Genomic DNA, 18,802 nt, shown 5'->3' on the forward strand with positions numbered 1-18,802 from the left:
CAGCTTGTCACAGCCATAGATTCCTCACAATAAAAATAACAGCTACTGTCTTCAGAGCAGGCATGCTGGGCAGCGGGTGGGCAGGCGGCCTGGCACCCATGACCTCTTGTGACCTTCCCATGGCGAGATAGGTCTGAGTAACCTGTTTCACAGATGAAGCAGAGGGCACAAGGGCAGAAGCCAAGGTCACGGGGCTCACGTGGGCTGGTAGGAATTAGCCTGCCAGGTCTCCAGAAGCGGCAAGACAAACAGGTCACTGCACCTTTTCAACCCTGTCCTCCCCGCCAAGGCCCCCCCCACCCCCGCTCATCCCATGGGAATTCCCTTCCCGTTTCCCAGCAGGGGAAAATTGAGCTTCTACACCGAGAAGGGGCCTACTAGCTCCCTGCCTAAGGGTACACACATTGGCTTTGGCTGGGGACTGCTCTCCACCTCAAATGCCACTTGGTTCCAAATAAAGCACTGGTGGGCCCCAAAAACCCACTGGGCCGCATGGCTATCAAAGGGGCTACTATATATCTGTGTGATGGGTACCAGGTCTGAGGGTGATGTGTGAGTACTGGAAGGGAGACCCGGTCTCCCTGTGGCCCAAGGTGGTGGCACCTGTGCCTAGGCTTAGCGTTAGTGTTCCCCTGTTGCCTCTGCTCCCACCCCCAGTTCTAGGGTGCAGCCTTCTTCCCCTCCTCCTCTCCTCCCCCTCCTCTGCGGCCACTTGCCTTCCCTCTTCTTTGGCATACCTCTTCTTTGTTCCACCCACCTGCTGCCTTCTCTGGGGCTTCCCCCATTGGAGTTGCCTCAGCCAAAACTAACAGGGCTCCAACGACATCCCTCTGAGGCCGCTGGGCTGCTGGTCTTGCTCCATGGCCAGCTGAGGGCCCAGATCCCAGCTCTGCTGGGTCCCGACGGTGCCCAGATGCACGTTGCCATTCCTAGCAGGCATGGAATCACAGGCACACACGCCTGCTCTGCTACAGGGACAAGGGACCCAGGCGCATACATACCCCAGTTCCACACCTTCCTAGGGCATTTGGGTGCACTCACATGGGCAGGCTCCCTCCCGCACGGTAGTTCCAAGCTATGTTGGGAGCACATCCTTTCCCCGAGCCTTATTCCAAGCACATCTGTAAACCCAGGCCAGACGGGGCTGCAAGGCACATACATCCATACCCCAAACATGCCCTCGTCCGGTACCAGATGGGTCTCAAACACACACATACACTTCCCTGCTGTCTCCCGGGAGGGCATTTCACCCTCACGGGGGTTCCTGGCTCAGGTAGGTGTGTGAACTCTCACCAGCCCCCTGTACCTGCACATGTAGCTCCACACCTGCGTGGGCACACACCTCCCTAGCCAGCACACATGTGTGTTTCACGTGAACCACACACCTGCCAGGCCGCCTAGGGCACCTGGCTCCAAAACTACATTCAGCTTGTTGGGGGAGAAGACTGGCAGGGAAGGCTGAATTCCCACCACCCCCTTTTTTCTCTTTGGGAACATCCACTTCCCCAAATGTCCCTAGGTGCAGAGGTGCCGAGCAGTAGAACTGCTACTGCCCAGTGGGCCCTTGTAGGGCTGTATCTATATTTGAAATGTGCACCTTTATATAGGAGATCTATATGAACTACTCCCTCTCCATGTTTGTACTTGATTTTTCCCACCCCCAGGAGGATTCATACCAAATCTTCAAAACCCATTTCACAGGCAAGGCTGTATTCCAGTGCCCAGCATTTGCAAAGGCCAGGGTCCCTTCCTCTCTACCCCCACTGCTGGATTGCACCTCCACATCTTGCAGCCCTCCCGGAAACACAATTGCGGGGGTGGGTGCTGGCTGGAGACATTGCTTTTTGGTGTATGTTTGCTGTTGCTGCTTAAATTAATCCTGGGTGACAGCCTGCAGTTCTCCACAAAGAGCCCATTTAACAACCCCCCCCAGCAACACTACCCTCCCCCCTCTAACTTGGCCTTCCTCCCAGGTGAGCCCAGGGGCAGGCAGCCTTACTTGGTTGTGGATTTTTGGACTGCACTCTCGGACCCCAGGTCCGATCGCGGGTGTAGGCAGAGAGGGCAACCCAGGATTCGCCAGAGCGTCCTCATGGCAGCCTTAGTGTCTGGAGGTCCCGATCTTGCTAAAGAAAGTCAAGAAAGTCTGCGCCTCCAGAATCCCCCTAAGGAGCAAGAGTGGAGAGGAGCAGCTAGGCTGCCCCGCAGCACCTGGAGTCCCCTCCCCAATCCACGTGAGCACCGCATCTGGACACTGCGACCCACCCCACCCCCAACATTTGGGCAGGCGCTGGCTGGCCCAGTCTGTGCCCTTACAGGGGCCCAGACTCCTGGGAGGGGGTCCCCCTTAGCGCATGGCATTGCCCGACCCGCTGGAGCCACCGGTTCAAGACTGGGGAGAGGGAACATGCAGGAACAGGTAGAGCAAGCAGGAAGAGGGCCGGACCCTGGGTGCTAACCTTGTCACTTGGACCGCGCGCGCGCGGTGTGAGGCACAGCAGTCTTACACCACCGTGCACAAGTCCCAGGTCCTGGGGTGTTCAAGGCTGCGAGCACAAGCGGCAGTACGCAAAACCCAACGTGCGTGCGCGTGCGTGGTGGCAAAAAAGGCGGGAAGCGGTGGGTCGATGCCCCGGATGTGAGAAGCGCGTGCTGCAGGAATTGAGTGGGCTGTGCGGATCACCGATCCTCGGGCAGGTGAGAGGACACTGGGAGCGAGTGTGACAGGGCAAGAGGAAGGGTTTGCACCCCAGAGGCCCCCAAATGGTTATTTCCGCTGTCTTAGATGCCCGCCGCCCCCCCGGGGGGAGCTCGTGGTGGCCTTCAGGCTTTGGACTTGGCAGGCACGGTGCCCTCCCCTCCTCCTTCAGCGGGGTCAGGTCCAGCTCCTCTGCAAACCCCAGAAAGCGACCCTGTAGTAGCCTCCAGGGCCGGCCTGGGCTACATTCTGGGGGCTAGTCATTAGCAGCGCCCAAAGCAAAGGCTAGAAAGGACTCGGATTTCAGTGTAGGGCGCGCAGCGCGGGACCCAAGGTCTCCTTGGCCTCAGTTTGCCTTCAGCGTCCCTCCTGGCTTTCAATGGAAGATAGTCCGCCAGAGCTTGCGAGGGCATGTGTTGTGGGTGGTTCCTGCGATCCTTTGGCTGGCTGGGAGTGTTGGGGTTTGACCGCCCAAAATCCGATGGCATCTTTGGGGCGTCTGCCTAAATCATCCTCGCCTCCAGACCCCAGGCCTCTGGGGGCCTCCCCCTCTCTTTTTTGGTGGGAGGAGGAGCCCAAGGAAATGTACCTGGGGAGAGTTTTGTTTGTTTGGAGGCTTGGCTGGGTTTTGGGGGTGTTTGGTCACTAGGACAGGGAAGAAACGTGAATAAGTGGCCAGAAAGGTACTTCCCTTGCTCCAAGCTTCCCTTCAGGTCTGGGGAGTTGCATATCCTCAAAACAGAAACAAAAACAAAAACAAACCTACACACAAAACTTTAAAAGATTTCTCCCGAAGTCTCTGATGATCAACACCACCTTGCCTCTTGGGGGTGACTTCTTGAATTTGGGGTGCCATGGCCTTCCTGCTTTGGGGGGTGGGGGAGAGAAGGAAAAAGTGGGGAAAGAATGTGTGCTTGGAGCGGCCACTTAACCTGTCAGGGAGGTAGGTGGTGTCAGGCTAGTGTGTCCCCCCCTCCAGCTGCCCTCAAGCAGGCAGAGAAAGTGCTGCTGAGAAGCCACTCATAAACCAACTTCTCATCACCCCAATTACTTAAATGCGCTTTGATGGTGTTAGGGCCATTTCCCTTTCCACATGCGTATGACTCAGCCGCCCCAGCTGCTCCAGGGAGACGCTGGTGGGAGCTGACCCCCTGCTCTGCATCCAGGACCCAGGTGGCCCACTCCAGGTGTAAGCACCTCCCCACTGTACCGGAGCTCCCAGACACGCTTAGTTCCTTAAAAAAAATTTTTTTTTTGCATAATTGCGTCTTTTCTCCTTTTCTTTAAATTTTTTTTAATTTAAAGGAATTTTACTACTTTGAAAAAGTATATGAGCTAGAGGCTGAATGGTAGAAACAAGCTGTTGGGGGGGGGGGGTTCCAGTGACACTCCGTGGAGCTGGTAAACCTCTCCAGTCTGGAGACTAAGCTTTCGGTGGCCGAATCCCTAGTAGAACCTTCGTGAGGCATCTGGGATCTCCCGCTGAAAAGGCGCTGTGAAAACACAGGGAATGATTATGATTTTAATAAAATTGTGTCTCATTTAGAAGCGTGCTTCTGCGCTGCCTCTGTCATTGGAGCCTGGGTTTGCCACGGCAAAGTCTGTAATCAGAGAAAAATACCATCTTTGTTGAGGGTTAGAATATATCATTGGCTAATGTGTGTGGTTTTTTTAAAAATAACGCTAAGCATTGGAATAATTAAAGAGTGAGAAATAACTCGTCTCTCCTCTCTTCTTTCCATTCGGCATTGTCTTATTTAAAGCGAAAAGAGTGCTTTTCGGTAGAGCTGGTTAGTTTTAATGCGGGCTTTTTTTTCTTTCCCTTCGCTCCGGTCTGGTTCCCAAATCCCCAAGCTGGCACAGGCCTGGAAACTCTCGGCCGGCCGTTCTTCTCCCTTAGCTGGAGACAGCCCTCCCCCTGCCTTTGGGCCCTGACCCACTGCCTGGTTTGCACTAGGACGATTTAAAAAAGAAAGAAAGAAAGAAAGGAGCCAGGCTCTGGTACCCTGATGCCAGCCCCAGCTGAGGGTGTGTTTCCCAGGCGGCGGGCTGGTGGGATAGGCAGACCCCGGTTTAGGGAAGTGGCCCCACCGCTTACCCCGCACTGCCCACCAAATAAAAAGGATCAGGTATCTCTAAAGATCGCCTGCTCAGAGGGCCCGGATCCCTTGTCATATTTTAAATTAAAGTGCTTCTCTTTTCCTAGACCCATATGTGATAGAAAAAGAAAATGTGGTTCTGGAGAGCCTGCCTGGGCAGCCGACCGCTCTTGGTAGAGGATAGAGTTGCCCACTTGGGCTGGGCCTGGCACTCAACCTCAGGGCAGTTCCCACGATGCTGTTCGGGCTTGGATTTGGGGAGGAAGAGCAGGGGCCGGGGCCAGTAGCCGGGCACTTCGTGGAGAGATGTGGGCATCGCATCAGGGAAGGGGCTCTTTACCAATCGCTGTGGGCTGGAGGGGGCTGAAGCACTTGCCCTGGGCCTTCCTAGTCTAGGTGTGGGGCGGATGACTTGGAATGGAGAGGGGCCTTGGAGGTCCGCAGGATGAGAGACGAGTGAGTGGGGAAAGTGGGCAAGAAGTAGGGGCGGAGGCTTGTGCCCACCGGTGCCAGTGGCCGCACAGTGCCTGCAAGCTGCAGAGCAAGTCGTTTATTTGCTTCAGGTGTTTTTAATTAAATGTGTTTCTGTCTTATTTTCCTTGCTGTTCAGTGCTCAGACTTTTTAGCAATCGGTTGCATTTGTCTTTTTTACATAAGCAGAAACTTTTTTTTCCTCCTTGGAGAGATATTGTGGGAGGTATTTTGCCTTCAGTGCTTTCTCTTTCCTGCTTTTTTTAAAATTTAATTTTAAAATTTTAAAGTAAATTTAGTGCTAGTGAAAGTGAGGGGGGAGCCAGCTGGGGCTGGAGCCAGGGAAGGAGTAGGCTGACAAAACAGGGTTCAGCTCTCTTCCCTGAAGCAGCCTGCAGGCCCCAGGACCCTAGGGCTGAGCGCCTGCTGCTGCCTGCTCCTCTTTCTGTGCCCTCTTTCCTTTGCAGCCCTGCGGGGTTCCTGTGGACCAGGTGGGACAGCCTGCACTGACCTCTTTCTCCCCTCCCCTCAGAAACCACTGGCTCTGCAAAAGTCACTTTCCCTGCTGACCTGACCTACATACTGCCCCATGGCCAGAGGTTGAGGGGTGGGGAGAGGTGTCTCTGCCTGTGGGTAGGGCCAGAAGAGGGCCTTGCTGCCTCATGCCGTATGTGTGTCTACTAACCCACCACCTGCCTGCACTGTTGGCCACTCTATGGATGGGATCCGAGTTGGGCAGATACCGAGAGAGAAAGACACACACACACCCTGTGCAGAGTGAGGAGAGAGAGGCTTCTCTTCACCACACATCTCTGTGGTCACACAAGTAGCACACACAGTTCTGTAACGTGTATGTACATAGGTGTTCACTTTTGATGCCACTTGTGCTCGCAGGAGCTAGACTCAAGGCATATAAAGTACGGAAACTCTAGAGCTTATAATTTTAAGGCCTGTTCAGCAGTGCTGAAAATGTTTATTTCTTAATCTGGGTGGGGTTACATGGGTGTGTTCTTTGTGGAAATGTATTGAGCGGCATACTTACAATGTGTGCACTCTTCTTTGTTATATGTGCCACGCTTCTGTTAAAAAGTTTATTGAAAAAAAGGAAGCCCCAGCCTCAAAGGCAAAGAAAAGGCCATGGATTATAAAATAATAATAAAAATTTAAATAAAATGTCCTCCAGCCTTGCTTTGCTCTGTCATCCCGCCAGGAATGGAGGGAAGGCTTGTAAAAATTAGTGGGCTGATAAAAAAGCTCGGAGGCATGTGGTCCACGAGGCTTACTGACCCCTCCACATGTGTGGAGTGCCTGGCAGCTGCTTGCAGACTTAGGTATAGATGTAGGATTTTAACATCTCAGGACCAAAGGATAAGAAGTGGTAAGGAGTCGGTTACTTGCCAATTACATTTTGCTGTCAACATCTGGAAAGCAAAATTGCAGCTGTTCTCCCTGCCCCCCAATTGCCACCTCTTCTTTTTTTTTTTCTGCACACTTAAATTTTTTGTACGCCTGCCATCCATACTTCAGTTTTCTGCACTGTTAAAACATTTTCACGGCTCTGTTTAAATAGAGTGGTTGGGTTTGGACTTTTTAAAAAAATGTATTTTGTCGTCTGACAGTATAATTTTTGGAGCAGTTTATTTGAGCAGGCCCAAGAGCCATGGATAATCCCCTCCCTTTCCCTTCCCCTCGCAGCCTTCCCCTTACCGCTCAGGCCAGATTCAGGGTGGAGGACACTCCGCTACCCTCGTCCAGCTCCCTCTTTTCGCCTCTGCTCCTCTGGGCAGGTACCAGCAGCTTCGCCCTCCACCCTCCATGGCCCTTCTGCGGTGTTTTTGTTTTCTCTTCGCCCCCCAAAAATATTTGAACCAAAAAGCCTCTTTTTTTTCCCTCTACCCACAGCAACTGAAAGGGCTAGTGAACCGTGATTCAACAGAGCGAGGGCGCCTCTTTTCTTCCTTAGCATTAATTAACTCAAGTTCGTTAGGACGTTGGGTCTGTCGCCCACAGTTTTCTCTTGTGTGTGCTGAATCGGGTCATAGAGGGAGACTTCCCGTGCAAACAGTTTGTGTTGGAGCTGGAGGATGCCGAGGGGGAGAGAGGGTGAGAAAGAAAGGGAGCTGGGGAGACGGAGTGGGCACGGCCGGCCGGCGAGGGGTGGGCACAGTCCCGGGCTCCTCCAGCTCCCCGTGCCAGCGTCCGCTGGGGCCAGACTCCAGGCGAGTGAGGATTCTTGGATTTCCTTGGCAATGATCTTGATAATAAAATAATTTGGGAGGTGAGCATTACATTTTGAGGGATTGAAAAATGTCCTCCCGAATCCCTAAATTTTTCATGTTGGGAAAGCCGCCTGCCCGGACAGGACTTGCCCTGCTTCCCCAGAACCCTAGAGCAATGAAAATACCCCAGCTCCAGGCTCTGCATGTTGCTGCAGCAACTGCAAGAAAGAGGCTCCCTCAGGGACAAGGGTGCTGGTGGTGCAAGCTGGGCTGGGGGTAGGGGCCTTGGAGAAGCCCTTTCCCTCTCGGAAGGAGAAAGAGCAAGGGTGGAATGAGGGGGCCTTGGGACGACCCTGATGGAACTGTTGCAGACGCTGGGAAGGCTGCTACCTTTTAGGGTTTGTCACACTATGATTTCCTGTTCAGTACCAGAGTCCTTGAAGGGGGGGATTGTCATGGTGGCTGCCAGGCCTAGTGTGGTTTTCACATCTTGGTCTGGCCTTCTCTCCTACCCTGCAGATATTTTCGCAATGTGCTGGGTGCAGACTTTATCGTCATGTGCTGGTCTTTCCTCCCTTTGCCCTGTGCCTGTTTTTCAGTTGTTCTTTAGTGAAAGTTGTGAAGCTGGCCTGTGGAGTTTCTCCCTCTTCCTGGGCCCTGGGGTGCCACTGTGGAATGACACCTTCTGGCCCAGCCAGGTGGGTGAGGCTCCACACTGGTCTGAGTCCTTGAGGCCCTGGGCTGTCATCTCTCCTGCGCTTTGTGGAGGGTCTTAGCCCCTCACTGCCCATAGGCCAAGGAAGAGGGCTCTGGCTTCCCTGGCTTTTACATGTATTTGGTGACACAAGGAAGTTTCAATCTAAATAATGAATTAAAGACTAGGGTTTTTGTTTCCCATTCCCCATAGAGGACAAGATGAAAGTAAACAATTTCCAGCAGCACTAGAGAGAATAGATCATTTCCCCAGATCCCCCCTTTCCTACCCTGGCTTGTTCTGTGCCAAGAGGGTGAGGGGGATGTGCCTGGAGCAGGGGCGCTTTCGGAGCCAGAACAAGGCTGCCTGTTGGCCCGGTCCCAGGCCACTGCTCCTGGTTTGTAGTCAGTGGGAGAAAAGGCAGGGAAAGGGGGGCAGTTTACCGGGGAGAAGTTTGCAGCCTGATTCTGAGATAGGCCCCATGCTATCTGGGTACAGGGGTGCGGGTAGATCCATTCAGGCTGGCCTAGGGTGCCCCCAAACAAACTGTGCGGCTGCCTTTCCTGAATGGAGCACAACAGGCCCAAGGCAGCCAAAAACCCGCTTTGTCCAAATTATCTGAGCCTCCTCAAAAAGTGCATTTTCCGGTTTCCATTCCTGGTGTTTCCAGAATCTTGGATGGTTTTGCTCTGGCTGTAGAGGCCCTTCCTGCCCCCACCCCCACCCCACCCCCCGGCCAGGGGAGGCCCCACCCACCTCTAGGGGCATGGCATCCCTTAGCTTCCAGGCACTGCTGCTGCCTAGTCCACTCTACAGCTCCCTTCTCTACCCAGGAGTCTGGCCACTACCTTCTTGTGGCCTTCCAGAAGCAGCGATTGCGGGACAAGACGGAAATCTCAGGGATGGGAAATTGGCCTCTTTCTATTCTGACCAAGGCTAAATGATAAAATGCCAGGGATTCGGCAAACTAATTGTGGCTCTATTTGTGGCCTGTTAAGTTTCCTTTTCTCACCCCGTCTGCAGATTTGCAGTAGTGAAATGGATGCTGGAACACTTGGTAATTACTCAGTAAGTTTTGTCAGTGATTCGCACTAACTGCATAGTTATCCAAATCAGCTTGGGCCTAGGTGTCCAGGGTCTGGGCTCTATGGCAAATAGGGTTTAAAAAAGAGAGAGTGACAGTAGCCTGGGTCTTAAAAAATACAACTTCTCCTGCCTTTTGGTATTTTACTCTTGGCAGGTATTGGGCCAGTTGCAAAACCTGTGCCAGGCTGGGAAAATTATTTTGTTTCCTTAAAAGAATTTTTAATACTGTGTATGTTAGTGAGGGACTGTACACATTTTTGTGTTTTTCCTCAAAAAGTCCACAAGGCCTCAATTGACAAGACTTGTTTTGTGGCAGCTTTGGAAACCCCACATTTCACTTTTTCATTATTAGAAGCAGTCATTTTCCTTGGTTAATTTTTCTTTTTTTCTCCCCATCCTAGAGCCTTTTTTCTATCTATTCTTTTCCTTACTTATTTTCCTTCTGTGCCCTCTTCTTTCCCAGTGTCTTTATCTTTCTTTCTTATTTATTTATTTTTTGCAGTAATGGTCCGGGTTTGATTTTTGATTCCACTTCTTTTTCCCCTCCTCCATGTTTCTCTTTCTTTGTGGCTTGTTTACGGGCTTTTTTGTTTTTGTTTTTGTTTTTTGTGGGGAGGACAAATTTCTTCTAGTGATGGCTGAAACTGGTATGGATATTTATTTGAAAAACTGTTTCAGTGAAAACTTTTTAAAAACCAAATTCTGTAGTCTCAAGAATAAAAGAGAGACCTTTCATTCACAAAGGCACAAACATTTTCACAAACCAAAATCCCATGTGAATTTCAAAGGTTGTATTTCTGGCTTCTCGATTTTTCTGTCACTAGGGGAAGTACCTTCCCCCCAGTTTTTCCTGGTTTTTCTTTCTTTCCCCTTGTCTTTAATTTTCCTTTTTGCTCGCTGTTAGCACCGCTGGCTTCCTTTCCCCTGTGTGTTTTCGCTTATTCCTTTCCCTTCACCTCCTTTTCCTCGGTGGCTTGCTTGTCCCCTCAATTCTGGCCCAAGACTCAGACCTGGAGAAACCTCGAATCCTTCCTTAGGGCCTTTGGTCTTGGCTCTGGTCCTGTGTGCAAGGTGCCGCCGGGCAGTCTGACCTGCAGGGGGGCGGATGGGAAAAGGAAGGAGGCCCGGACCGGGACAGGTAATCTTCCAACAGGAACCTGGACGCTCTCCGAACAAAAGGGGGACAGTTCCCTTTTGTCTGGGGCTTCTGAGGGGCGTGTCCAGGCTGTCCACTGATACCGGTGGCCTAGGGGGCAGGAAGAGGAGGGGGTGCAGTGCCTGTAGTGTTTCTAAAGGACCCTGAGCAACCCTAATGGGGGAAGTACCCTAATGGGGGAGAGGTAATCTGCCTTCTCTACCCTAGTACGGGATGTCTGAATGCCCGGCAGCCCTTCTGGGGAAGGTTTGGGCTGGGGGACCAGCAGCCTTGCCCCTGGGGCAGAGGGAGAGCAAGACCCCTGGGTCCTTGCCCACCTTCAGGGTTACAGCCCCTGTATAGGGAAGGACAGCTGATGATTTTTCTCCCCAAGGGCTCTGTGTGAGTCCCTGAGGCCTCCAGAAACTCCTCTGCTCCTCACCCAGATCTCTGGGTTCCTCCTTGGTCCTTTGATCCCTTCCCTCTTCCTGCCGAGAGAATCCTGCACCTCACCAGGTTCCCTTAATGTCTTCGTGCCCTTCCTTCACCATCTCCCAGCTGTGGGACTGTTGCCCTGCTCACCACCCGGCAGAGTCAACCCGTGCAGAGCACATCTCTTCCACCACCGCCGAGGTCTGAGAGGGAACGTCCCAGCGTTTGCCAGGAGGCTCATTTTGGCCATTTTCAGTTCAGTGTCTAATATTTAGCATAATCAGAATACCAGAAAGACACCCCCCCCCCCGCGCCAAATACAAAGACACTTACAGTTTTTATGGCCTCATCTTGACTTTAGAAAGTCAGATTGCTTCCTCAAGGTGGGGAGGCAGGACTTGGTACCTTGTGCTGCTATGCTAACATCTTTGGCTGCTTGGACCAAAGCGGGTTATTAACAGGACGTGAATTATTGAACACCACCCTGAGAGGCCTGTGGGTGACAGCACCTGCTTCCTGCACCATCACTTCTGTCTCTCAGGGTCAGCCTTGGGCTCACATCACTGAGATGACCATTCCCACGCGCTGGGCAGTGTCTCTCCCATTGACAGGGCACAGTGCTGGCCCAGGGCTGGAGGTGGTTTTGACTCACCCCAGGCACTCCTCGGAGAATCTGTAACCTGCATGCTGACTGAATGAAAAGGCCTCACAATGCAGGGTTTGGAGGGGAAGAAAGGGGTGAATGAACAGTGACCTTTTTTCCTTTGCCAGCTGAGAGCTGGGCCCCGGGAAAGGGTTCTAGTGGGATCAGGTTGCTCTCTCTGTCTGTGTTACCATCCTTCTGTCCTGCTTTTCCTTTCGTTTTGTACCTGGCTCCTCTGTACTGCTCTCCCCAGGCCTTAAGGCTTGGCTGCTCCATACCCCTAACTGAAGGGGTCCCCCAAAGATTTGGGGTGCCTCTTCCTCAGTGCTCAGCCTCCCTGCCAGCTGGGAGGAAAGCCCAAGCTAGAGCCCTGGGGCGGGGAGGCTCTCCCCTGTTGCTGCTTGGATCCTGACTTGATTTCCTCAGGTGTCCTATCTTTCCTGCTAGAGCCTCTGCTTCCCATGTGGTCGTGTCTTAGCTCTCTCTTTCACTGGGCTTCTACTTTATGTTTTTGTAGCTTGCATTTTATTTTGGGCCCCTTAGTCTGGATTGATTTGGGGGACAGGACAGGTAACTACCCTCAGATCAAATGGAGAGGGCAAACCTAGAGAAGGCAAAGAATTAAACATTTGGATGGAGGGGCCAGGGGGCATCAGAAACTGATGTCTCTGTTGAGAGGTAGTGTCCATCTTTCCGCCTTTGTCACTTCTCCCCAGTGCTGGCTGTTGTGTTTGTGGCTGCGTATAGTGCTTGTCAGCACAGTGCTGTGACAGGAGGCTATTTTAATAAACTGTTGCAGTTTCGCGAGTCGAGCTGCATTGCGTTGGCATCCCTCGTCACCACTAATGGAGTGTGCATGGCTGGGTGTGGGCCGAGGAAGGCTGCCGAGCCTGCTGGGAGTGGGGAGAAGGGGAGGAGGTTCAGGGTGCTGCGCCCTCTGTCCAGGAGTGTCCCCACCTCCTGAGGGTTGGCCGCACCCTGGGTGCTCAGACCCTGCCCTGGAAGTGCTGCTGGCATGGGCACTTTCTGAGCCCCCTTTCTTCTTATTTCTATTCATAGCACTGCAGGCTCTGTGTATGGCTAGAGAGAAAACTTCCACTCTCCCCTGTGTGCTCCATAAATTTTTTTTAAAAAAGGAAAAGAAAAGAACTAGAACCAGAAAAAGAAAGAGTGTGCTGGCCGAGAGAAAGACGGAAACCAAAACACAGAGAGAAGGCACAGCTGCTTTCCCCAAGGCCTTCTGGGGCTCCCGCCCGCCAGCCTGCCCGGAGTCAGGCCTTTATTTATTTATTTTTCTGGCTTAAAAAAAAATTCCGCGTCTTCCTCAATCCCAGCCCCCCCCCCACTGTACCCCACCCCCAAATTTGCTGGGTGACTGCTGCCAAATGGACCCAAGTGGAAGCCTGGAATGAAAAATTCATAACTGCTGGACTTTGCTTGTTCATTAGACATGAACTTGTCGATTGGGCAAATTGTTTTTGGAGTCCAACTGCCGGCGGGGGGGGGGGCTCTCCCCACCCTCCTGCTCGCCTGGCTCCCTCCTCCCCTTGCAAGCAGCCATTGGCTACTTGCGGAGATCTCTCAGCCAAATAGGTGGATCCTTCGCGCTCGCGCTCTCTCTCTCTCTCTCTCTCTTTCTCTCTCCCTCTCTCCCTCTCTCGTTCCCTCCCTCCCTCGCTCCCTCTCTCTCCCTCCCCCTCCCCTTTTTTTTACTGGCTTGGCACGAGCAAATGGATGGGGATTGAGCATGAAAGGGGAGAGAGAGAGGGAGTTTGAGAGAGAGAAAAGGAGCAACAAAACCCCCAAAAGCTGAGCACATACACTCGCGCGCGCGCACACACACATGCACCCTCACACACGCGCACACTCACACTCACACACACACACCCCATCCCATCCCATCCACGTCCTCCTTGGATCCTCGGTCTCTCCCTCCCCCTTCCCTCCCTCCCTCCCTCCCTCGCTCCCTCTCTCTTCTGCTCTCGTCTGCCAGCAACGGTCTACAGCCGGTCAGAACTCGTCCTTTTCCCCGGGAATCTGCGAGCTCCCCCTTTTCCTCCGATCTGGCGGAGGGAGCAGCTCGAAGTTTACACCCCTATGCCGCTGCCAAAGCCGAAAGCCTTTTTCTTCAGCTGCCGCTTTTTTCTCTCCTGGTTTTTGTTTTTGTTTTTGTTTTGCACGGGGGTGGGGCAGGGTGCGTTGTTGTGGGAAAGGGGGATGGTGGGAGGTTGGTTTTGATTTTTTAATTTTGCATATTTTTGTTTTCTTTTTTTTAAACTGGAAAAGGATGCACAGGGGGAAAAATTGAAAAAAAAATTTTTATGTTGGCTTTTGTTTACCTGGTGTGTGTGTGGCAACCAGTTCGCTCCCTCTCTCCGCTTGCTATCCCTGACCTTTCTTTCTTTTTGCTCCTTTTCAAAAAAAAATATTAATTTCCCCCTTCTGTGCAATGGAGCGTGGGGGGGGCGGAGGGGGAAGGGTTTGAGAATCCACCCAAGCCCGGCCCCTATTCCCCAGAACACCAATAATAACCCCCTTTAAAACATTTACCTTCCTCCCCTGCTCCTCCTCCGCCCCTCCCCCACCCGCCCCCAACTCACAACTCTGTTGAGTCCAGAATCTCAGAATCGAGCGTTGGGCTTGGCCGGGTGCTTCAGATCAATGGTAATTATTTAATTTTTTCCAGTTTTATTTTTGTAAACAGAAATCAATTATTTAACTTCAAAACAAGCAAAAAAAAAAAAAAAAAACCAAAAGCCGAGAGCCCACCCCTCTGTCACCTGAGTGGGAAAGAGGGTGAAGGGTTCGTGGGAGGCTGGGGAAGGGACAGCAAGCCGACCCGACCTGTGTAGCTTTAACCCTGATGTGGCCGAGACAACCACCTTGTTGGTGCTAACAAGAAGTGTTTTGTTCATTATTACTGTGATTAACATTAGTATTGGTGTGGATAACAAAGCTAAAATCACATATTTAGGATTTAGGTCTGATTAAAAAATGCTGGGGTGGATGTTCCAACTGTATCAGGAGAAAAGAAAATGAAAACAGCCTGAGGAGAGGGAATTCAGAGCTGGTTCCTTGACTGCTCATGGATGTCATCCTAGTCTTCGGGGGCAGCCAGAGTGGACCAGTGTCTGGACAGGGACAGGAGGCGGCCCTCGTGCCCCTTGTGAGCCTTCACGGGTGTCTGTGCAGGCGAACGCGCTGACACGAGTTCACGGCTGCGATCGAACATGGAGATGTCATGGGCGCAACAGAGCCTGGCGGGGAGACCAGCAGTGTGTGTGTGTGTGTGTGTGTGTGTGTGTGCGCGCGCGTGTGTGTGTGTGTGTATGTGGACGGCAGTGTTGTCTGTGTGCGCGCGTGTGTGTGAGCGTGTGTGAGCGTGTGTGAGTGTGTGTGTGAGGGAGAGAGAGAATAGGTGTGTGGACAGGCTCCTGGTGCCTCTGTCTGGCTGCTGAGGCTGAGATGGGAGCAAGCGGCTGGCGAAGCTGGTGGTGGCTTCAAACCACACTTTTGTAGAACAATCGCAAGAGAAAATTGTTGGGGGGAGGGAGGAGGAGAAGGCGGTTTTCTTCGTGCCCCCCCTTCTAACGCTGCTTTTCTCCTTCTCTCTTTCCCCCTCATCCCGTCTTCCCCTCCTCCCGTCCTCCCTCGCCCCGCATGCTCCCGGCTTGCCGCCTGCAGGATGAGTTCCACCCGTTCATTGAGGCGCTGCTGCCTCACGTCCGCGCCTTCTCCTATACCTGGTTCAACCTGCAGGCGCGAAAGCGCAAGTACTTCAAGAAGCATGAGAAACGGATGTCGAAGGATGAGGAGCGGGCGGTGAAGGACGAGCTGCTGGGCGAGAAGCCCGAGATCAAGCAGAAGTGGGCATCCCGGCTGCTGGCCAAGCTGCGCAAAGACATCCGGCCCGAGTTCCGCGAGGACTTTGTGCTGACCATCACCGGCAAGAAGCCCCCCTGCTGTGTGCTCTCCAACCCCGACCAGAAAGGCAAGATCCGGCGGATTGACTGCCTGCGCCAGGCTGACAAGGTGTGGCGGCTGGACCTGGTCATGGTGATTTTGTTTAAGGGGATCCCCCTGGAAAGTACTGATGGGGAGCGGCTCTACAAGTCGCCCCAGTGCTCGAACCCCGGCCTGTGCGTCCAGCCACATCACATTGGAGTCACAATCAAAGAACTGGATCTTTATCTGGCTTACTTTGTCCACACTCCGGGTAGGTCGCTCTCAGCCTTTCTCCCCCCCCCCACCCCCCATTTGATTTTCCTTGCTGGCATTTGTTCTATTTATTGTTCCTCTTATTGTAAAGGATAACATGCCGTGGGCCTAGCCAGTACGCCCGGCTGTCCGGCTGGGGCCTGCATCATACTCATCGCATTCAGTTTGATGTGCCTTTTCTCTCTTTCCTTCTTCTGTCTCCCTCTACCCTCTCTGTTCTCCCTTACTGGCTCCCTTGCCGTGGTACCCACTTTGCACATCTCCATCTTTGGAGGACTCTATGGTCCGAAAGACGCTGCAATCCTGAGGACTGGGCCAGGATGTTTCCATCCGTGATGGTGAGAGTTTGAGACTGGTAGAAAAATCAATCTTTACTCTCATTTGAAATGAGTCAGAGGGAGGATCAGAGAGCAGGTGCTAGCTTTCCTGAGGCTTCACCACAAGTCCCAGGAAAAGCCGGATTTGGCACCAGCCGGGTGGGCAGCAGTTCGGTGGAGAGAGAGGCATGTGAAATCCCCTCAGAGGAGACTGAACAAACAGAAAAGACAAGAGGAGGCAGCCAGCCGTGGGCAGGTTCTGGGCCCCAGATGCCTAGGCGGGAGCTGGGTTGCCTGGGATTGGGATTTGGAAAGCTTGAAAGTAATTTGATTTCAGAGAGAGGAAACAAGCAGGAGATCCCTTGGGCTTCTCCCCTCCTCACCTTGGTTGGCAGAAGTGGCGAGATCCCAGGATGCCGAGGCCCTAGGATGGGTACCTAGACCAAACCAGTCTACTGAAGACCGGGCCTAGTGCGAGCAGTTGCTGTGGAAGAGGTTTTAAGCAAACAAAACCTTTAAAACCTCCTTTTCCTTTTGTCTTCTAAGTAGTTTTACTTCTCAGCTTTGCTCTTCCAGACTTACCCAGCATTTTGGGTTGGTCTGGCTTAGTTCTTCTCCTTTGGTCCTTTTTATTTTTCCCCCTTCTCCTTTCCCTTTTTATAATTTCTTTCTGCTTTTGTTTTCTTACAAATTGAAACAGAGATGGCTGGTTAATTTTTAGCCTCCACTCAGCTACGCCCAATTTACTGCCGCCTTTGAAACCTAAACGGGCAGCACTCTGTGATTAAGCAAGGCAGAAGTGTTTACATTATGCCCAACCAACTTGTAATGAGAGGGCTACCAACCTTTCTCTCTGTGTGCGTGCGTGCGTGCGTGTGTGTGTGTGTGTGTGTGTCCCTTTCCACCATTCTAGTCTCCCCCCCATTTCCCTTCTTCCTTCTTTATGCGAATGTGAGAGAATGTGGCTTCTTGTCAACTCTCACAAATGTTCTTTCCTGTGAGTGTGTCTCTGTGTCTTCCTTCCTGTCCATTCACAAAAAAGAAAAGTGACTCACAACTACTGTGGTCACCCCCTTGCCCTTGGGGAAGTTGAAAGTGATACAACTGGACCCAGAAATAAAACCTGGAGGGGGGGAGTTGCTTTCACAGACATAATTTCTCTCTCTGCGAGGGAACACCAAAGGTGTGTATTGGAGAGCTCTAGGGAGGAAAAGTGGTATTTGAGGTCTCTCCTCATGTTCCTTCTCTCTCATTCTGTTTTAAGAGGTGGACACTGCTGCAGGGCCTGCTTACTCTCTGGCTCTTTCTGGGCCTGCGTCTGTGACTGTCATCACCCCTCATACAAAAGGACCAGGGACCACTCCTTCTTCCTCCCTCAGCTTGGATATTTTTTCCTTTCATCCTTTATCTTTTTGGAAGAGACTAAGAGGGAAAAGTTACCCTTCATTCTCTTGTCGGGAGGGTGTTCACTGGGGCTGTTGGAGGGGCCCAGGGACTGTTGGAGCCCAGAGCTTGCCAGGGTGTCCATCCGATAGCTCCCCAGAAGGGGATTCTGCACCTTCCGGTTTTAGAACTCAGAGTCCAAGAACATCTGCGACGAAAATCAATACTTACCTTCCTTCTTGGCAGGCTTCCTCCTCCCCCTCTGTCTGGACCCTGTATCTGAATGGCTTCCTTGGCCTCTTATTTTAGGCCAAATTCTTGACTGCTGCCAGTGTAGGGCTGAGGTAGGAAGAAGTGTGTGTGATGAAGGGAATCGTTTCCTGGCCAGCCTCCTGGGTCCTGGACTGACCAGGCAGGTGTCAGGGAAGCAATGTCCCCAACCCCCAGCTAATGAGATCACTCGCCCAGGAATATGAGTGAATTCATATCCTGGCTCATATGGCCAAGGCTACCTCTGTCCCGGCTGAGGCTGATTGCTGTACTGCTGAGGAGAGAACTGAGGAAATGCTTTCTATAGCTCAGGCACCAGACTCCACATAGTGTCACTGAGTGTAAGAATATTCTTGCTGGGATTGCTGGAATTTCAGTGTGCTTTTCCACAGAAAATGTGGGAGCATTGGCATGGCCCTATGCTTGCTCCTGTTTGGCACTGAGCAGAGGTCTTTCAGTGGCATTGTGCGGGCACAGCTTCCTCCAGAGCCATCTAGTTTGCTGGAAAATGTCTTCTGGCTGAGCCATCCCACGGCATTGATTCCTTGGCGTTGCCTTCTCAGAGCCCACTCCCTCTGGATGTCCCCAGTAGAGCAGCCTTTTCCCAGGATAAGTGGGGCAGGGGCTGGGGTGGCTGAAACTCAGGCAAGAGAGGCTTTGGGCTCTGACAGGGTTAGTTTTTCCTTCCTTAAAGTAAGGGCTGAAGAAGCTGGCCATAGTGGCATACCTGTAATCCCAGGACTCTGGGAGGCTAAGGCAGGAGGATCGCAAGTTCAAGCCCAGTGTGGGCAACTTGGCAGTTTATCAAGGCCTTGTCTCAAAATAAAAAGGTCTGAGGTGTAGCTCAGTGCAAAGGCACTGGGTTCACTTCTCAGTATTGCAAAACAAACAAGCAAACAAAAGAGAAACTAAAGAGTTAGGTCTGGGCTGAGGTGGTGGTGCTGGGCTTGATGATAGCCTGATCTGGTAGTGAATGTGGGGATGTGGCTTTGCTCCCAGCTGCCATTGTCACTCATAGCTCCCATGGGCCCTTGTTATGACCCAGGTAAGGGTTCAAGAGATGACACAGTTTAGAGGAATAAAAGATGTAGACGTATGGCTTTGAGAGCTCCACTCCCAGAATGTGGAGTCCTGACC

At 52.4% G+C, this 18,802-nt stretch overlaps 1 protein-coding gene across 11 annotated transcripts in view; it reads left to right on the forward strand.

Moving 5' to 3' along the window:
• Nfix (nuclear factor I X) overlaps window positions 1-18,802 on the forward strand; it is a 94,175-nt gene that overhangs the window by 13,190 nt on the left and 62,183 nt on the right. For 3 of the 11 annotated variants that reach the window (XM_087201503.1, XM_004872419.4, XM_087201506.1), the window contains exon 2: window positions 15,162-15,693. In XM_087201503.1, coding sequence (XP_087057629.1) covers window positions 15,162-15,693 — 532 coding nt within the window. Of the gene's footprint in view, window positions 1-2,568; window positions 2,698-7,431; window positions 7,547-13,489; window positions 14,142-14,629; window positions 14,755-15,161; window positions 15,694-18,802 lie in introns of those variants that run through there. The other 8 variants (XM_087201501.1, XM_087201507.1, XM_087201504.1 and 5 more) reach the window with 8 other exon arrangements.

The sequence above is a fragment of the Heterocephalus glaber genome, unplaced genomic scaffold (assembly GCF_053883595.1).
Source record: "Heterocephalus glaber isolate CG9 unplaced genomic scaffold, H.glaber_assembly_v1.0 deba00001760, whole genome shotgun sequence".
NCBI lineage: Eukaryota > Metazoa > Chordata > Mammalia > Rodentia > Bathyergidae > Heterocephalus > Heterocephalus glaber.